This window comes from Lepisosteus platostomus, chromosome 4, assembly GCF_059453375.1.
Source record: "Lepisosteus platostomus isolate fLepPlt1 chromosome 4, fLepPlt1.hap1, whole genome shotgun sequence".
Lineage (NCBI taxonomy): Eukaryota > Metazoa > Chordata > Actinopteri > Semionotiformes > Lepisosteidae > Lepisosteus > Lepisosteus platostomus.
In genome coordinates, this window is record NC_142614.1 from 2,824,552 (window position 1) to 2,842,782 (window position 18,231).

Sequence of the window (18,231 nt, forward strand, 5' to 3'; positions counted from 1 at the left end):
AGGGGACGCCGGGCGGCTCGGAAGGGTGAGCCCACGGCCGACAGCAGGAGTGTGTGTGGGGTTCAGCTCACTGGGCCCCCGTGCCGCTCTCTCGTTCCCAGCAGGAGGGCAGACGGAGACGCCAAGGCGCTGCGCGGAGGAGTAGAGAGGGGCCCGCCACGAGCATGCTGGCGGGGTGCAGTAGGAAGAGGCTCTGAGCACAGCGCCACCCCGCACCCTCCAGCTCGTCTTCCAGCTGCCAGAACCGGACAGAGATGCGCGCCCCGTTCCTGGCACCGGCCCGGCCCCCGCGCGGACTATGACCAGCTACCGAGCGTCTCACCATGAGCTCGCCATGGACGCGGGGGGTCCCGGGTGCTGCTCCCCGCCCGGCGCCCCCCCCGGCGCCCCGTTCCGGCTCGCCAACGGCACGGCGGCCCCCCACGACCCCCCCCGCCTCTCGGGCCCCCCGCCGGCGGTGCCCAAGATGGGCGTCCGGGCCCGCATCGCCGACTGGCCCCCCCGCAGGGACCCCTCGCGGGAGTCCCTCCTGTCGCGGGATTGCGCCCCGGAGAACGGGCCGGCGTGCCGGGGCCCAGGCGCCCGGGCGGTGCTGGCCAGGCTGCCCCGGCGGCGATCCAAGGACGTGGAGTTCCACGACGGGGTGCCCCGCTCGCCCGCCGGCCGCGGCTTCGCCCCCCTGCGCTACCGCAGCAGCAGCGAGGTCACGCTGAGCGAGCACGACGGCGAGCCGCCGGAGGCCCGCCTGCAGGGCGGCGCGCTCTTCCGCGAGTACGGCAGCACCTCCTCCATCGACGTGCAGGGCGTCCCCGACAAGAGCTTCTTCGACATGCTCAACGAGTTCCGCCAGGAGCTGCCCGACCAGCGCAGCGCCGCGCCCGAGCAGCTGGGGGACCTCCTGCGGGCGGACGGCAAGCCCCAGCCCCCCGGCGCCCCGCTGGGCCTCTCTGCGCGGGCGCGCAAGAAGAGCGGGGGCCACGACTCCTCCTCCTCCTCCTCCTCCTCCTCCATCTTCCGCAAGCTGAGGAGCAGCAGCCGGGGCGAGGTGGACGGCCCGGGCGGCAGGGGGCCGGGGCCGGAGCCCGAGGAGGGCCGGCCCCCCGAGCCCGGCAAGCCCTGGCTGTGCCCGCGGAGCTTCGCCCACTACGACGTGCAGAGCCTGCTGTTCGACCTGCACGAGGCCGCCGCCAACCGCGCCTCGGTGGCGCAGCGCCGGAACACGGCCACGGGCGCCTCCGCCGCCTCCGCCGTGCCCCTGGCGGCCTCCCGGGCGGCGGCGCTGGGCGGGCTGGAGCCGGGCTTCGCCAGCACGGAGGAGCTGAGCTGCAAGGAGAACCTGGAGCCCGACCCGGGCGACAGCACCAGCAACCAGCTGCTGCTCAGCTGCCCGCACTTCCGCAACGAGGTGGGGGGCGAGGGCGAGCGCAGCGTCAGCTTCCAGAAGTCCGCGGGCGCCGCCGCGGGGGAGGGCGGGGCCGCCGCGGGCTTCCTCGAGCCCGCCCCCCACCCGCGCTGCACCAACGCCAGCGTCTCGGTGCTGGAGGTGCCCGCCGAGCAGCAGACCACCCGCCTGGAGCGACTCCAGCACTACAGCATCGAGCACGTCGACATGGGCGCCCTCTACTACCAGAGCTGGTTCCACGGCAAAGGTGAGGCCAGTGTGGGCTCTGTTCCCCGCGGCTTGGAGCGCGCGGGCGAGGTGGCACTGCAGCTGGCAAGTGAAGCCTGGGCTTCCTCACCAGCAGTCTTCTCCCAGCCGATCGGGTGTCCTGCTCTAAAAGCACGGAGACTGGGCACGTGGGGTTGTGGAACCAGGAAGCAGCAGCCTGAGCCGACAGGGAGCTGGCGGGGCGGGGCGAGGCCTGTCCGGGTGCCCGGGCGATAACCGGAGGGCAAAGTCCGGGCCCTGACCAGCTGCTGGTGTGGGCGGGCGCAGTGGCTCGCAGGGCGTCAGGCCTGGGCTCTCCTCTCAGCGCGGCCGGAAGAACTTCCCTCCCTTGTTTATCTCTGATGTCACAGCCGATAAGCGACAGTGGAAACATTGCACAGCGCAGGTCTGGGTGATACCCTGGCGCTGCCAGCGGGCTGAGTAACCCAGGGTGTCTGAGTTACAGATTAAGAGACAGTGTGATCAGCCACGCCTGCTGCAGTACAGTACGCTGATAGATGAGCTAATTCATAGTGTTTGTGAGATGCACTACCTGACAACAGCACGTAGTTTGGAAACGTTCTGTTCCTTTTTTCTGGGACTGTGTGATCCTCACCATGGCCTACTCCCTCCCTGTCCCTCCCTAGAGCACTCAAACTACTTTGGGACGGACGAGAAGCTGGGGCCCGTGGCGGTGAGCATCCACAGGGAGAAGCTGGAGGATACCAAAGATTTGAAGGACCAGTACCAGTATCGCATCATCTTCCGGACCAGTGAGGTAACCTGGCAACCGTCTCTGCGTACCGCCGCCCCCTTTTCCCCGAGCCGGCGAATCGGAGGAGGAGAAGGTTTGCTGACTGAGCGCAGCAGGTTTGGCAGGGTTGCACCCCGAAGAGGTGAGGAGGCTGAAAGCCTTCACTGCGCGCGGCGAGGAGACGAAGGCAGCAGGAGTTTGAAGGGGGGGGTGCGTGTTGTTTGAGCTGGGGACTCCCGGGGCCAGCTCTCTAGCCCTGTCCTGTCTCGGCAGGACAGCCGTCCCGGAAACGAAGAGATTTCTGCAGCAGTCGCAGTGCAAAGGCCAGACACGAGCAGTAGTCAGCCACCTGTTCGCAAGGGTTGGGAGGTCTTTGCGGTGGCTCTGTTTTATGCTTGGTGTTGTGCCTCTAGCTGTGATGTTTCACACGGCAGAGGGCTCTGTCCCAAGGCTTGATTTTTCGGTTCTTCATCCTCCTGATCTTCGCACTGTAGCTCTCCTACCGTCAGGAGGATGAGCCCGATCCAGCCTGGTGAGCTGACGCGCTGGAGAGCTCACCTGGAGTGGTGTCTCCCTTCTCCTGTTTTGTTCAGCTGGTGACCCTGCGAGGCTCCATCCTGGAAGACACCATCCCCTCCACCACCAAGCACGGCACGGTGCGCGGGCTGCCCCTCAAGGACGTGCTGGAGTACGTAGTGCCCGAGCTCAACGCCCACTGCCTGCGGCTGGCGCTCAGCACCGCCAAGGTCACCGAGCAGCTCATCAAGCTGGACGAGCAGGGGGTGAGTGCCCGCCGGGCCCCTGTGCCCGCAGCGGCGGGTCAGAATCTACACAGGAAACTCCAGATGAGGCGGCCAGTGGGTCAAACTTGCGCGGTGTGGTCACTGACCTCTGGAGTCTCGTCTGAATGAGTTTTGAAATGAGGATTGGTGCCTTGTTGCAGACACCCGCCACTCTTAATGCATTGAAGCGGAACGGTGAGGGATGCCGTCTTTGTGTTCAATCAGTGGAATTGATCCTCGCTTCTGACTTTGTTGTGGTTGCAGCTGAGCAAGAAGCACAAGGTGGGCATCTTGCTGTGCCGGGCGGCCCAGAGCACCGAGGAGGAGATGTACAACAACGAGGAGGCCAGCCCGGCCTTCCAGACCTTCCTCTCGCTGCTGGGGGACCGCGTCTGCCTCAAGGGCTTCAGCAAGTACGCAGCCCAGCTGGACACAAAGAGTAAGGGAGCTCCTGGCCCTGCTCCTGCCTCTGCCACTACCCCCGCCCCTGGCTCTCTTCCTCTCAGCCCGGAGTCCTGCCGGACTGCTGCCCACTCTCGCTGTCTGCCCTGCGGTCAGGTCCAGCATGCAGCCCCGCCGCATTAAAACAATGACCCTCCTTCCCAAAAAACAGTGCAATGGAGCTGTCCGATCCCCCAGCAGCACTCCCACAGCTTGCTTGGTTGTTGTTACGAGCCTTCTTTGTGCCCGCCTTTGACGGGCCTTGTGTAACGCACCAGGCCAGGCCGAGCGAGTGTGTTAGTGTCTGCTCCGTTTTGTGCTTGGTGTTGTGTCAATGCGGCTGGACCAGATGCTCCTGACCCCCTTACACCCTGCCTTCTCCCTTGCTGCTTGAGATCTAATAGCGTGTGTGCATCGTATCCCATATGTTGTAATGCAGTATCAATGGAAATAATTGAAAGTGATATATACTGTAGGCCTGTGCAACATAACACCTCAGACGAGCAGAGTTCACACCCTCATTCTGAGAAAATGTTATCCACTAATTCATGAACTTTTTATAATAGTTTGTGAGGCTGCAGTTGTCTGCTGTCTGCCGTGGATGGAGGAGGTGAATCAGGATGCAGGGTGTAGAGACTGTCCGCTGTGCAGTGGTGACCTGTGTGTGTGCTCTCTCTGCAGCGGACTCCACCGGCACCCACTCCCTCTACACCTGCTACCAGGACTACGAGGTCATGTTCCACGTGTCCACGATGCTCCCCTACATGCCCAACAACCCGCAGCAGGTGAGGCCCCAGGACGGCTCTGTAATGCGGGTTTGAGTGGGGCTTAAGGAAGAAGTAATAAGTAGGATAAGTAATAGTAAGAATAGTAATAAGTAAGAATAAGTCATCCATACCACCAGCAGTGTGCAGCCCCACCTGGATGATGCAACGCCAGCCAGAGTGCGCCAGTACACTGCCCACACACCAGCTCTCTGTTTGATTTCCCAACACTCGGTGGCGGCCCACTTCTGTAGTAACGAGTGTCGCCCCCCCCCCTCTCGCAGCTGCTGCGCAAGAGGCACATCGGAAACGACATCGTGACCATCGTCTTCCAGGAGCCGGGGGCGCTGCCCTTCACGCCCCAGAACATCCGCTCCCACTTCCAGCACGTCTTCATCATCGTGCGCGTGCACAACCCCGGCACCGAGAGCGTCTGCTACAGGTAGGCGGGGCGCGGGGGTCACTGCGGGCGGGCAGGGCGGGGCGCGGGGGTCACTGCGGGCAGGCAGGGCGGGGCGCGGGGGTCACTGCGGGCAGGCAGGGCGGGGCGCGGGGGTCACTGCGGGCAGGCAGGGCGGGGCGCGGGGGTCACTGCGGGCGGTCAGGGTGGGGCGCGTAGGGGTCACTGCGGGCGGTCAGGGTGGGGCGTAGGGGTCACTGTGGGCGGTCAGGGTGGGGCGCGTAGGGGTCACTGTGGGCGGTCAGGGCGGGGCGCGGGGGTCACTGTGGGCGGTCAGGGTGGGGAGCGTAGGGGTCACTGCGGGCGGTCAGGGCGGGGAGCAGGGCTGGGCGCGGGGGTCACTGCGGGCGGGCAGGGCGGGGCGCGGGGGTCACTGCGGGCAGGCAGGGCGGGGCGCGGGGGTCACTGCGGGCGGTCAGGGTGGGGCGCGTAGGGGTCACTGCGGGCGGTCAGGGTGGGGCGTAGGGGTCACTGTGGGCGGTCAGGGTGGGGCGCGTAGGGGTCACTGTGGGCGGTCAGGGCGGGGCGCGAAGGGGTCACTGTGGGCGGTCAGGGTGGGGCGCGGGGGTCACTGCGGGCGGTCAGGGCGGGGCGCGAAGGGGTCACTGTGGGCGGTCAGGGCGGGGCGCGGGGGTCACTGTGGGCGGTCAGGGTGGGGAGCGTAGGGGTCACTGTGGGCGGTCAGGGTGGGGCGCGTAGGGGTCACTGTGGGCGGTCAGGGTGGGGCGCGAAGGGGTCACTGCGGGCGGGCAGGGCGGGGCGTGGGGGTCACTGTGGGCGGTCAGGGCGGGGCGCGAAGGGGTCACTGTGGGCGGTCAGGGTGGGGCGCGAAGGGGTCACTGTGGGCGGTCAGGGTGGGGCGCGAAGGGGTCACTGTGGGCGGTCAGGGTGGGGCGCGAAGGGGTCACTGTGGGCGGTCAGGGCGGGGCGCGAAGGGGTCACTGTGGGCGGTCAGGGTGGGGCGCGTAGGGGTCACTGTGGGCGGTCAGGGTGGGGCGCGAAGGGGTCACTGTGGGTGGTCAGGGCGGGGCGCGGGGGTCACTGTGGGCGGTCAGGGCGGGGCGCGAAGGGGTCACTGTGCGCGGTCAGGGTGGGGCGCGTAGGGGTCACTGTGGGCGGTCAGGGTGGGGCGCGAAGGGGTCACTGTGCGCGGTCAGGGTGGGGCGCGTAGGGGTCACTGTGGGCGGTCAGGGTGGGGCGCGAAGGGGTCACTGCGGGCGGGCAGGGCGGGGCGTGGGGGTCACTGTGGGCGGTCAGGGCGGGGCGCGAAGGGGTCACTGTGGGCGGTCAGGGCGGGGCGCGAAGGGGTCACTGTGGGCGGTCAGGGTGGGGCGCGAAGGGGTCACTGTGGGCGGTCAGGGCGGGGCGCGAAGGGGTCACTGTGGGCGGTCAGGGTGGGGCGCGGGGGTCACTGCGGGCGGTCAGGGTGGGGCGCGTAGGGGTCACTGTGGGCGGTCAGGGCGGGGCGCGGGGGGTCACTGTGGGCGGTCAGGGTGGGGCGCGGGGGTCACTGCGGGCGGTCAGGGTGGGGCGCGTAGGGGTCACTGTGGGCGGTCAGGGCGGGGCGCGGGGGGTCACTGTGGGCGGTCAGGGCGGGGCGCGAAGGGGTCACTGTGGGCGGTCAGGGTGGGGCGCGTAGGGGTCACTGTGGGCGGTCAGGGTGGGGCGCGTAGGGGTCACTGTGGGCGGTCAGGGTGGGGAGCGTAGGGGTCACTGTGGGTGGTCAGGGCGGGGCGTGGGGGTCACTGTGGGCGGTCAGGGTGGGGAGCGAAGGGGTCACTGTGGGCGGTCAGGGTGGGGCGCGTAGGGGTCACTGTGGGCGGTCAGGGTGGGGCGCGTAGGGGTCACTGTGGGCAATCAGGGTGGGGGCGCGAAGGGGTCACTGTGGGCGGTCAGGGTGGGGCGCGTAGGGGTCACTGTGGGCGGTCAGGGTGGGGCGCGTAGGGGTCACTGTGGGCGGTCAGGGTGGGGCGTGGGGGTCACTGTGCGCGGTCAGGGTGGGGCGTGGGGGTCACTGTGGGCGGTCAGGGTGGGGCGCGAAGGGGTCACTGCGGGCGGGCAGGGCGGGGCGTGGGGGTCACTGCGGGTGGGCAGGGAGCAGGGGTCACCCTGGGCGGGCAGGGTGGGGAGCGAGGGGGTCACTGCGGGCGGCAGGGCGGGGCGTGAGGGGGGCCGGGGTCCCTCCTGCGCCGGTCCAGGTGGCTGACGGCTCCCGTTGTCTCCGCAGCGTGGCGGTGACGCGGATGAAGGACGTGCCCCCCTTCGGGCCCCCCATCCCGTGCGGGGTGACCTTCCGCAACTCGGAGGCCTTCCGCGACTTCCTGCTGGCCAAGGTGATCAACGCGGAGAACGCGGCGCACAAGTCGGACAAGTTCCACACCATGGCCACCCGCACGCGGCAGGAGTACCTGAAGGACCTGGCGGAGAACTGCGTCACCGGCACGCCCCTGGACTCGGCCGGCAAGTTCAACCTCATGTCGCTGGCCTCCAAGAAGCGGGAGAGGGCGCGGGCGCGGGAGGGGGCGGAGCTGGGCAGCGCGGGGGCCGTGGGCTGGCGGGTGGCCGCGCAGGACTTCGGCCGGGCGGGCGAGATCGACTGCGTGCTGGCCGTCTCCAACGAGTTCGTGGTGCTGGTGGACCGCGCCACCAAGGAGGTGGTCTTCAACTGCTTCTGCGCCGACGTCATCGGCTGGACGCCCGACCGGCTGGCCCTCAAGATCTTCTACGGGCGCGGGGACCACGTCTCCGTCCGGGTGGCCGAGGACCGCGCCCAGGACATCCGCGAGGTGGTGCAGAGGCTCAAGGTGAGGAGCGGCCCGCCGGACCCCCGGTCCCCCGCCGGCAGGGGCTCCCGGCCCCTGGATCGGTTCCTCTCTCTCGCTCCGCCGCGCGGCGCTGCCCGTTTCTCAGCCCTGACCCCGCCCCCCCCCCCCCCCAGGTGCTGACCGTGGGCTGCGAGACGGTGGACATGACCCTGCGCCGGAACGGCCTGGGCCAGCTGGGCTTCCACGTCAAGTTCGACGGCACGGTGGCCGAGGTGGAGGAGTACGGCTTCGCCTGGCAGGCCGGGCTGCGGCAGGGCAGCCGGCTGGTGGAGATCTGCAAGGTCGCCGTGGTGACGCTGTCCCACGACCAGATGATCGACCTCCTGCGCACCTCGGTGACGGTCAAGGTGGTCATCATCCCTCCCTACGACGAGGGCGGCCCCCGCAGGTTTGTCTGCGTTGCCTGTACAGGCTCGATCGTGCAGCATCACTTCATGGGCGCGTTTTCCTAAAATCCGCTCCAGCGGTTTCAGGGGCACCCCTGCGCTCTGACTGGCTCTCCTGTCGGCGCTGTGGTCTTGGAAAGGAGGGCTGCCGTTGATTTTTTCCGAGTGGACGTCTGTGTCCGTATTTGCCGGTCTCGAACTAGAAGAACGGCCAGGGTTTTTCCGAGTAGGAAGTCCAGCTTCAGTGGGAGGCGTCCCGTTTCAAGAAGATCCGAAAGAACAAGAGGAGGCTGCTAGGCTCCTCTGGCCTGGTTGGTGGTTTAGCGTGTGAGTGAATCTAGAAGGTTGTCCAGCAGTTTCTCAAAAGAGCCCCGAGTTTGGGCCTCCACCAAGGCAAGTTGGCCTGTGTCCAGACACCCACCTCTCTTTGTGTAAAGAAGCATTTCCTCTTCTTCTTCCTAAAGGGATTCTCTTTTCAGTTTTCAGTTGTGACTCTGTGCCCTTGTTTCACTTCTCGGGTTGAACTAGTCCTGTGGTCTGCCTCTTCTAGCGTGGCTGGGCTGTGATGAGGGCTAACAGCAGGTGACAGCGTGTGAACGATCCATCAGTGTGACTGGCTGTTCAGCAGGACTGTGCTGGGGAGATGTTGTGGGCTGGGGCAGGCAGCGGTGCATTGCCTGGGAATCCGTCTGTTGTGGCCAGCCAGTGTCTTCCGTGGACGTGTGGCCCACAGAGTGATCTTCAGCAGTGGGGAACTTGGGCAGACTCCTGGTTCGCCTGCTGCGATACCCCTGCCATTGCTGAACGATCCCAAGTTTGTGACTGTGCGTGCCCGATGTTTGGCGTGAAGGGTGCGATCCTGCAGCTTGAGAGGTTCTGATGGCAGCGCAGTGCGAGCCGGGTCTCGTCAACCCGTCGGGTCCAGAGAATCTGTGGACCTGTCCCAGTCAGTCCCCAGGACATCAGCACGTTACTGGGGAGAGCTGAGCCGCTCCCCCGTCAGACACGTCTCCGCAGAGCTTGGAGGGGCTGAGGCCAGACCCAAGGCTGCAGGATCTGTCTGCTCCCACCTGCTCCAGGTGCAGCCGTGAGCCGAAACCGCTGAGACAGTGTGTCTCCACTGCCGAGGGGCTCCTGGTGAATGGGCGGAGGGGGGGGCTGGGAGCATGTCTCAGAGGGCTGTAGGTAATAACGAGCAGACATGAGCCGACTCATTCACGCACACACCCACTAGTACACACACACACGTTCGCACTCATTCTCTCACACACTCATTCTCACACTCATCATCTAACACACTCTTCCACGCACACACACTCGCACTCATTCTCTCACACACTCACTCTCACACTCATCATCTAACACACTCTTCCACGCACACACTCTCGCACTCATTCTCTCACACACTCACTCTCACACTCATCATCTTACACACTCTTCCACGCACACACACTCGCACTCATTCTCTCACACACTCACTCTCACACTCATCATCTAACACACTCTTCCACGCACACACGCTCGCACTCATTCTCTCACACACTCACTCTCACACTCATCATCTAACACACTCTTCCACGCACACACACTCGCACTCATTCTCTCACACACTCACTCTCACACTCATCATCTAACACACTCTTCCACGCACACACACTCGCACTCATTCTCTCACACACTCACTCTCACACTCATCATCTAACACACTCTTCCACGCACACACACTCGCACTCATTCTCTCACACACTCACTCTCGCACTCATCATCTAACACACTCTTCCACGCACACACACTCGCACTCATTCTCTCACACACTCACTCTCGCACTCATCATCTAACACACTCTTCCACGCACACACACTCGCACTCATTCTCTCACACACTCACTCTCACACTCATCATCTAACACACTCTTCCACGCACACACACTCGCACTCATTCTCTCACACACTCACTCTCACACTCATCATCTTACACACTCTTCCACGCACACACACTCGCACTCATTCTCTCACACACTCACTATCACACTCATCATCTAACACACTCTTCCACGCACACACACTCGCACTCATTCTCTCACACACTCACTCTCACACTCATCATCTAACACACTCTTCCACGCACACACACTCGCACTCATTCTCTCACACACTCACTCTCGCACTCATCATCTAACACACTCTTCCACGCACACACACTCGCACTCATTCTCTCACACACTCACTCTCGCACTCATCATCTAACACACTCTTCCACGCACACACACTCGCACTCATTCTCTCACACACTCACTCTCACACTCATCATCTAACACACTCTTCCACGCACTCACACTCGCACTCATTCTCTCACACACTCACTCTCACACTCATCATCTAACACACTCTTCCACGCACACACACTCGCACTCATTCTCTCACACTCATCATCTCACACCTGATCCACTCATCATCTTACACACTCTCTCGCACTTTTTCTCACACACACACACACACACACACAGGCTCCCAGCACGAGCGTGTGATTGCAGGCTGAGCAGTTGGGAAGTGGTTTTTAATTAGACACTTAGCTTGTTTTTTTTTCTTTTTTTCCGCGATGCAAAAGTGTGCCAGAGCAGATTGCCGGAGATGGGGCTGGGAGGAGAAGAGAAGCCATGAAGAAGAGATTAATGAGACGCTCCTGCTTTCCGCGAGCTCGCTGTGTGCGAGACGGGGGCGGGAGGGCGCTGGCGGGGGGGGGGTGACGGACCCCCGGCCGCTGTGCTCTGTGCCTCCCCGCGCTTTCCTCGCCGGAGACATGTCTGAACTCTTCCGAGGTGTGGGCTCCGTGGGTGGGTTGTCAGATCTCCCCCTCTCTCTCTCTCTCCAGCTGGAGGAGAAGGAGGAGGAGGAGGGAGTGCGCCTGGCTGCTTAGCACAGAAAGCTGCGTCTCCTTCTGACGTTTGCCGGCAGAGGAATGGGGGAAGAGCAGGAGCACTCGTGCCTGAGCGGTGTTTCTGCGTCCCCAGATCTCGGTGCAGCCTGCGCGGGGCTGGAGCGTTGCGCGCTGGATCGGTTTGCGGCGTGGGGGGGCGGGGGGGAGCCTGCGTGACCGTGCCCAGCTGCTATAAAAGCCGCGCGCTGTGCCGGAGGGCGGGCAGCGCCTCTCTCCTCTTCGTCAGCGGCAGGTTTGTGTCTCCTCTCGCCCGCTGTCTGTGCGTGATGTTCTCCGCGGTGCGCTGCCGCGGGGTGGGAGGAGAGCAGCCTTCGAATCTCTGAACTCGGGATTCGGGCCGGCTTGTTTTCCTGGCGTTGGCTGGTTTTAACCCTTTGGGCTCGGCAGGCGAGCGCCGGAGCTGGCTGGTCTCCGGGCCGCAGGGTTTGGGATGCGCTTGCAGGAGGGACCGAGGTTCGGCTGGTCTCGGGGTTCCGGTGACACCCCACTGCAGACTGTGGTGAACACAGCCGGGGGTCAGGGCCGGTAGAGAGGGCGGAGAGGGATGGTGTGGTTGCCGGGGTGACGGGTGTGCCCGTTTGCTCAGTATTGACAGTAACACAGTGGTGCCCTGCCGTCCCCGTGCTTGTTCAGCGGGAGGGGGTTCAGGCTGGAGGTTTACTGCTGTTTATTTTGAGGAGGAGGACAGGGAGGCAGCCCTCTCTCTGGCGTTTCCCAGGCTGTCTTCAGATTGGCAGGGAAGGCCGTCCAGCAGCCCGGTTGACGAGCCTGGCACAGTACCGCTTTAAGGCCAGGCCCCTGCTTTGGGCAGAACCGGGCAGTGCTGGCCGCCTTTCGCTCCTCAATCCCGGCGGAGCCCCTCTCCGGCCCGACAGCCTGTCCTGGGCCACGGGACCGTTTTTTCAGCCCGGCTCTTTTCATTCCAGATGGCCCGAAAGAGACCCGTGTCTCCACCTGACCGGGTTTCTTTCTGCCCGCAGCCCAGTAAAGTGGCAGACCTGTCCGTGAGGTATGGTGCTGCGCATAGCTGGAGATTTAGCCTATTTTGTGATGTCACCTGGATGTTTTACGATTTACTGTGGACATTTTCCTGTTGTTGTGGTTTGAAGTGCACCCATCAACGCCGATTCTCTCTAATTCCTGGAATGTGAAGATAGCCTTGCAGTTCCCCTTTGATAGACCCCAGCTTTGCTCCCACTTCCGGTCTCTGCGCCTTTTGCCTGACGAGGACTTTAAAACAAGTGGGAGCTGTTGCGCCTTCCCGACGGTCAGTTTTCTTTCACAGACGCGTCGCGAGAAATTGTTTCAGCCTGTTGCACTGTCTTTGGGTCCCAGTGGTTTGATGCTGAAAGGGGCCTGGTTTAACTGGGCGGGCACCGGGCTGCAGGGGGTGGAGGAGGTGGAAGCTGGCTGCTCTCCGTCTGTGCTGCAGAGCTGCTTGACTGGAGGCCGGAGAAGCCTGCTGCACTGTTAACACCGGCTGCAGGGAAGCTGCGCTGGGAAACAAGGACGCAAGAGGAAGTCGCGGTCGCAGTTTTGCTTTCCGAGCGGCCTCTTTGGACAGAGAGGCAGGGGTGTGTGGGATAGGCTAATTCACCGGGGCAGGATGGGATTGGGAGGGGTCGATGTCGGTGACCTCCTCTTGTCTTCGCCTTTTACCTCCCAGTTTCCACCAGCGCTGCTGTGAGGGTGAGTGAGGGAGACTGGGGACATGCGTGTGGGCTTCCCCCCTCGTTGCCGGGTTGCCTCTGATGTTGCTGCCGAGTCCTGGAGAGCAGAGCTATATCCAGGCGACCTCTGCCCCGGTCTAAACCCACCGGTTTAAGCATGTGTGTTATTATTCAGACACAGCTCCCCCTGCAACAAACTGAGTGCAGTTGCCCTTAACCGTAATTTTTCAAGAGCAGAGATTTATATCCTTCGCTCCCATTGGGTTTTGTCAAATCGAACGCGCTCCCCCACGGTTCTTGATACTGCAGTCTTGACTGCCCTGCTTCTCCGCTGGCCCGTGGGAGCTGGGTGATATTTTAAGCCTTCAGAGAGCTGCCGTGCGGCGCTCTAGATTTCCTCGCGGCTGCTCCCCAGCGAAGGCGGGAGGCTGATCTGCAGCGACAGCACGGCTCGTTCCCGTCGTCCTTTGTCCCTAAAAAAAGCAAACCGCGCACTGGCCTGCCTGACACGCATTGTTCTGCTCTCACGCAGGGCTTTGCGCCTTTCAAAGAGGGCTCCGTCAGCATCCCCTGCCTGGGTGTCTGAGCAAATCCAGCCCTGGGGCAGCAATAAAAGAGGCCTATCCAGCGCTAATCCCAGCGTGCTGGGCTATCTGATGCGGGTTTTGGCCTGAGGCGAGGCAGTCTGGGCGGGACAGTGTAGGGCTGGTTACCAGGTGGGTCCCAGGTCACGTCCAGCTCCATCGGTTCGAGATCCAGTTGTCCTGTGAGGCGGTTGAAAGAAACACAGGACTCTGGGACGCTTTGCGTGAGAGGATTACTGTTTCCTGTGTTCCCCGCGAACAGAAGAGATGTTGAAAATGAAGGGGTGCTCTTTGCCCCTCCAACACCTTGAAAAATCTGCTTTACTTTCTTTGAGATGCAGAACGAGGCCATCTGCCGTTCGCTAGTGGCGGCAGCGCTGCGTTCTGACATCCGGATATCATTATTTAGCTCAATTAGGGCGTGAAATTGCTGTCTTAACTCTGCCACTCAGCTTTGTAGCTCCGCGGTTTGTTTTGGTGGATCAGAGTCTTGGAGTCGTCCTGCTGTGCTGTGTGTGTTCGGGGGGGCAGCAGGGAGGGCCGAGGCATGGTGGGCCAAGCTTGCCAGCCCCCAGATGTTTGTGTTTCCTTCCCTGCTCCTCCGAGAGACCCCTGAGGTCAAAACCTCTGTCTCTGGGAAAGAGAATAAGCTCTGAGAGTGCCAGGGAACAGACAGTGTTGGACGGATCGCCATCAGGAATGTGAGCGAGCGAGAGAGGCGAACTGTGTACTTGGCCAGGGGTAAAACGTAGGAGAGTTGTGGTTTCCACCCTGAATGGATTTCGTGCTAGATGAAGTCGAGAGAGACGCGATGACTCTTCCGTTCGGGAACGGGAGCTCTGCTTCCTCTGTGTGCGAAGCTCGGGCGTGCCGCCCTGTCCCGGGTCCGAGGGCTGACCTCTCCGTGTCCCTTGGCAGGGGCTGCACGGAGGAGTACGAAATGAAGACCATGGAGCAGAAACCGGAGCCGGAGCCCGTGCCCGCCGGCTACAGGGCGCCCTACAGGAGCCCCGCCTGGAGGTGGGACAGCCCCCCCACCCACAGCGCCCCCCAGGGCCAGCGGTGGGCGTCCCCGGGCCTCCAGCCCCTGTCCCGCTCCCAGAAGGTGGTGGTGCCAGTTCCCTACAGAGAGCCGCAGCACGTGCCCAGCAAGCGGTAGGGGTCCTGTCCAGGGGTGGGGGGGGGCTTGTGATCTGCTCGCCTTTTCATTTGCTGCTGCAGGCGCAGAGCTGTTACACAGCGCAGGCCGAAAGGGACAGAAACAAGACCCTTTTCGGGGGGATCGTTCTGTAATAGTTCTGCGCTCTGAGAATATGGGACTGCAGGACTAAGTGTTTTGCCTTGAAGCCAGTGAAACGTTTCTGAAGGTTTGGAAAGCAAAGGCTAAGCCAGTCGCTCCTCGGTAGACGGGGGCGCTGCTCTGAACACCCCCTCTCTCCCGCAGGCCAGTGAGCTTCCCGGAGAACCCCTACAGCATCTCTCCAGGAGGGGCTGAGCGGGCAGTGCCCTACCGCAACTCCTCCGGCAGCTTCTCCACCCCCGGCTCGGGCCTGGGGGTGCCCTTCAGCCGCTTCAAGCCCTCCCCCGACAGGTGGGCCCGCCAGCCTCTCCGGGGTTGGGACTGGGAGCGGGGTGGGGGGGGCGGTGTCCAGGGCAGCTTAAACTCACGCCGGCGGAGGCCAGACTCCCATTGCACAGCGCCGCCTGTTCCGTTCCGGGCTTCAGCGGCTGCCAGCTCCGGTTCAGACTGCACCGAGGAAGAAGCTGGTTCACTAATGGAATCCCCACAAACAAGAGCCTGCAGCTGGTAAAACCTGCACCGGCGCCTGATGGGGCGCTCTTTCCAGCCGCTGCTGCAGGTGTGGGGTGTTGGTCTCGTTTGACTGGATCGGCTCGCTCGTCTTCCTGGTCGAGGGAGACCAACAGGCAAGTCTGGGCGGCGGAGTTCTCCTCTGCGTGCTTCGCCAGCCCGGGAACGGAGGCCCGGAGATCTGTGCCTGGAAGCGGGTTCCAGTCTGGGCAGGGCGTCGCTGGGCACCGCCAGGGGTCTGCGGAGCCCCTCTCTCGCGGCGCGGTGTCGCTCGCTGGGCAGGGCTGAGCCGAGGCTGGGGTTAGCGGGTCGCGCCGACCGCCTGCCCCTGCTGCCCCGTGTGACTGTCCCTGTGTGTTTGTCGCCCCCCTGGAACGGCGAACAGGTACGGTCCCCCCCAGCGCCCACTGGCCTACGATCCGCACGCGCCCCTGGACCTGACCTCAAGCGGGGAGTCCTCGTCCGGCTTCACCAGCCAGGAGAGCACCATGGAGCGGGTCAAGACAGGTACCGTCTCCCGACAGATTGGGTTTCCGATGCGGGGATCTGGACCCTGAGGGTACGGGAGTCCGTTCTCAGGCCCGCACAGCGGGGTGCTGCTCAGGTGGGTGTCTCCGGTGCGGGACTAACGGAGGTCGTGTGCCTGTGTGTGTGTGTTTGCAGAGCCGATGTGGCACGTGCCCACCTCCTCACGGACCCCTGCCACGCCCGGGGCGGGCGTCGTGGTGAAGAGGCCCAGCCGGCAGGACGCACCCAGCAGGGATTCTCCCAACAGGCATTCCAAGGTCAGAGGTCGTGGGGCCTATTGCCCTCCACACCGCACCGCGGAGCCCCGTCTGTCCCGAGACTGTGTCCCTGCCAGTCTGCGTGCCAGCCACACAGTAAATACAGCTCTGGAAGAGACAGGAGCAGAGCTTACATGTGAAATGGATGGAAAAGAAATCTTGCGTTTGGTGATGGGAGGGTGGGAGGGGTTGGTGTCTCAGAAAATAATAATAATAAAAAACTTTATTGTATATAGCGCCTTTGAAGGTGGCTTCTCAAAGCGCTTTACAGAACAAGATCAGTAAAAAATACACAAGATATGCACAATGAGAGGGGACAGTAGATGGGGGTACTGAATACAGTAGGAGCAGAGGGGTGAAGAACAGAACCGGTTAAGTAAGGAAGAGGTAATGTGGAGCATCTTGTGTTCCTGCTTCATAGCTCTGAGGAAAGGCTCCAGCTCCCCACGGCAGTTGGCTTTGATCTGCTCTGTGATTCACGATAAATTCCCCAGTGAGTCACGCTCGTGGAATTTGCGGTGCGTGTTTCACGCCCGGAGCCGGCACGCACGCTGGCTGATTCATGCCGGAGTCAGCCGCACGGAGGGAACGGAGTGGGCAGCCTTCCGCTGCTGTGCTTTCTCCTAAATGACTCTTTTTTAAGAAGTGGCTCGTGGCTCGTCTGAGTCTGCAGGCAGTCCTGTGCCCGGCGCCCCGCTGCTGGCGCTGGCTGTGGTGTCTGTTCACCTGCGAGCGCAGAGCGGGTCTTGCAGAACGTTGACTTTTATTTCCAAATCGTAAGGGAGCAGGTGGTAAAGGGAAGCCTGTTTGTAATTTCTTGTGCGCATGGGCTAGAAAGACAGACGTGTGTTTCTCTCCTCCACACGGGGAGCTGGTGTTGCAGGAGCCCACGGCAGCAGGTTCGAGCAGAGGCCCAGCCGGTCGCTCAGCTCAGCGGCAGGCTCGGACAGGCTTTGTCCGGCAATCCCAGAAACCCCGTCAGCGCTCAATAAAAAAAAAAAAGGAAGAGAAACAAGCAGAATCCTTGCATTTCCCAAAGCTTGGCGGAGGAGTTTAGGTTAAAGGAAGAAGAGACCTTCGGTGCTGAATGGAGGGGAGGATTTGATGTTGAAAATGAAACTTCACAGAGCATTGTGGCGCCAGCGGCCTGGCCAGGATATTGAGGCCGGCATGCTGGTGTTTGTGGGTCAGGAGCAGCCAGATAAGCCCTATCACCCTGCCACTCCCAGCTGGCAGCCCACTGGAGCTCAGCAGGCGTGAGCCTGGCCAGTACCTGGAGGTACTTAGCTCCTGGGAGAGCTAAGGTTGCTGCTGGAAGAGATGTCACTGGGGCCAGCAGGGGGCACTGCAGTCTGTGTGGGTCCTAATGCCCCAGTATAGTGACGGGGACACTATTCTGTAAAAAGGTGCCGTCCTTCGGATGAGACGTAAAACCGAGGTCCTGACTTCTGTGGTCATTAAAAATCCCAGGGCTTTTCTCAAAAAGAGTAGGGGTGTAACCCTGGTGTCCTGGTCAAATTGGCTTCATCACTCTGCTCTCCTCCCCACTGAGAGCTGGTGTGTGGGGAGAGTACTGGAGCATCATCCAGGTGGGGCTGCACACTGGTGGTGGTGGGGGGGAGTCCACATTACCTGTAAAGCACTTTGAGCGGAGTGTCCAGAAAAGAGCTCTGTAAGTGTGAGGATTTATTAATTATTCTAAGATCTGGGAATCATGTAGCAGCAGAGCGAGCCACAGAGTGAGGAGAGCCCATATCGCCTGGTTTCTAGTGATTTTGGTAGCGAATAATGAAAGGCATTCGAGCGATCACTGCAGGTTGCAGCTGTGTTTGTGCATGCTCCACTTTATGCTCAGTGTTTATTAAAACCGGGAGTCCTGTCCCCGGCGATGCCGCAGGTGCAATTCAGCCGGCAGGACCGGTTCTGACCCAGTGGGCGTCTCTCTCTCTCTGGCAGGGCGAAGCGCAGTACTCCAGCCACTCGAGCAGCAACACTCTGTCCAGCAACGCCTCCAGCAACCACAGCGACGAGCGCTGGTTCGACCCGGGAGACCCCGCCGAGGCGGAGCCGGACCCCCTGGCCAAGGGGGGCTCCAGCGACAGCGGCATTGACGCCGCCACGCTCTACACACCCAGCCCCAACTCCACGGGCGTGAAGCCGGGCCGCCCCGTGCCCGGCATGTCCCAGAAGGCTCTGCACAGCTCCGCCACCTACAGCGGGCTGCAGGAGCTGGCCGGCCGCGCCGCGGAGCGCAGGAGGGAGTCCTCTCCGGCCATCGCCTCGGGGGTGCAGACCAAGGGGTACCGCACCAAGACCTTCCCCCCGCCCAGCGCCCCCGGAGACCCCTTCCAGTCCAGGTGAGCTCCGAGCTCCAGAGTTTCCAGA

The 18,231-nt window shown here is 62.7% G+C and overlaps 1 protein-coding gene across 12 annotated transcripts in view; it reads left to right on the top strand.

Annotated features, from left to right (window-relative positions):
* sipa1l3 (signal-induced proliferation-associated 1 like 3) overlaps nucleotides 1-18,231 on the top strand; it is a 48,852-nt gene that overhangs the window by 23,537 nt on the left and 7,084 nt on the right. For 6 of the 12 annotated variants that reach the window (XM_088627585.1, XM_088627580.1, XM_088627591.1 and 3 more), the window contains 13 exons: nucleotides 102-1,649; nucleotides 2,296-2,426; nucleotides 2,996-3,184; nucleotides 3,449-3,623; nucleotides 4,307-4,410; nucleotides 4,674-4,831; nucleotides 7,077-7,653; nucleotides 7,788-8,062; nucleotides 14,170-14,406; nucleotides 14,696-14,842; nucleotides 15,447-15,568; nucleotides 15,725-15,846; nucleotides 17,803-18,203. In XM_088627585.1, coding sequence (XP_088483711.1) covers nucleotides 299-1,649; nucleotides 2,296-2,426; nucleotides 2,996-3,184; nucleotides 3,449-3,623; nucleotides 4,307-4,410; nucleotides 4,674-4,831; nucleotides 7,077-7,653; nucleotides 7,788-8,062; nucleotides 14,170-14,406; nucleotides 14,696-14,842; nucleotides 15,447-15,568; nucleotides 15,725-15,846; nucleotides 17,803-18,203 — 3,989 coding nt within the window. In that variant the 5' untranslated portion in view covers nucleotides 102-298. The remainder of the gene's footprint in view (nucleotides 1-101; nucleotides 1,650-2,295; nucleotides 2,427-2,995; nucleotides 3,185-3,448; nucleotides 3,624-4,306; nucleotides 4,411-4,673; nucleotides 4,832-7,076; nucleotides 7,654-7,787; nucleotides 8,063-14,169; nucleotides 14,407-14,695; nucleotides 14,843-15,446; nucleotides 15,569-15,724; nucleotides 15,847-17,802; nucleotides 18,204-18,231) is intronic. The other 6 variants (XM_088627588.1, XM_088627581.1, XM_088627590.1 and 3 more) reach the window with 2 other exon arrangements.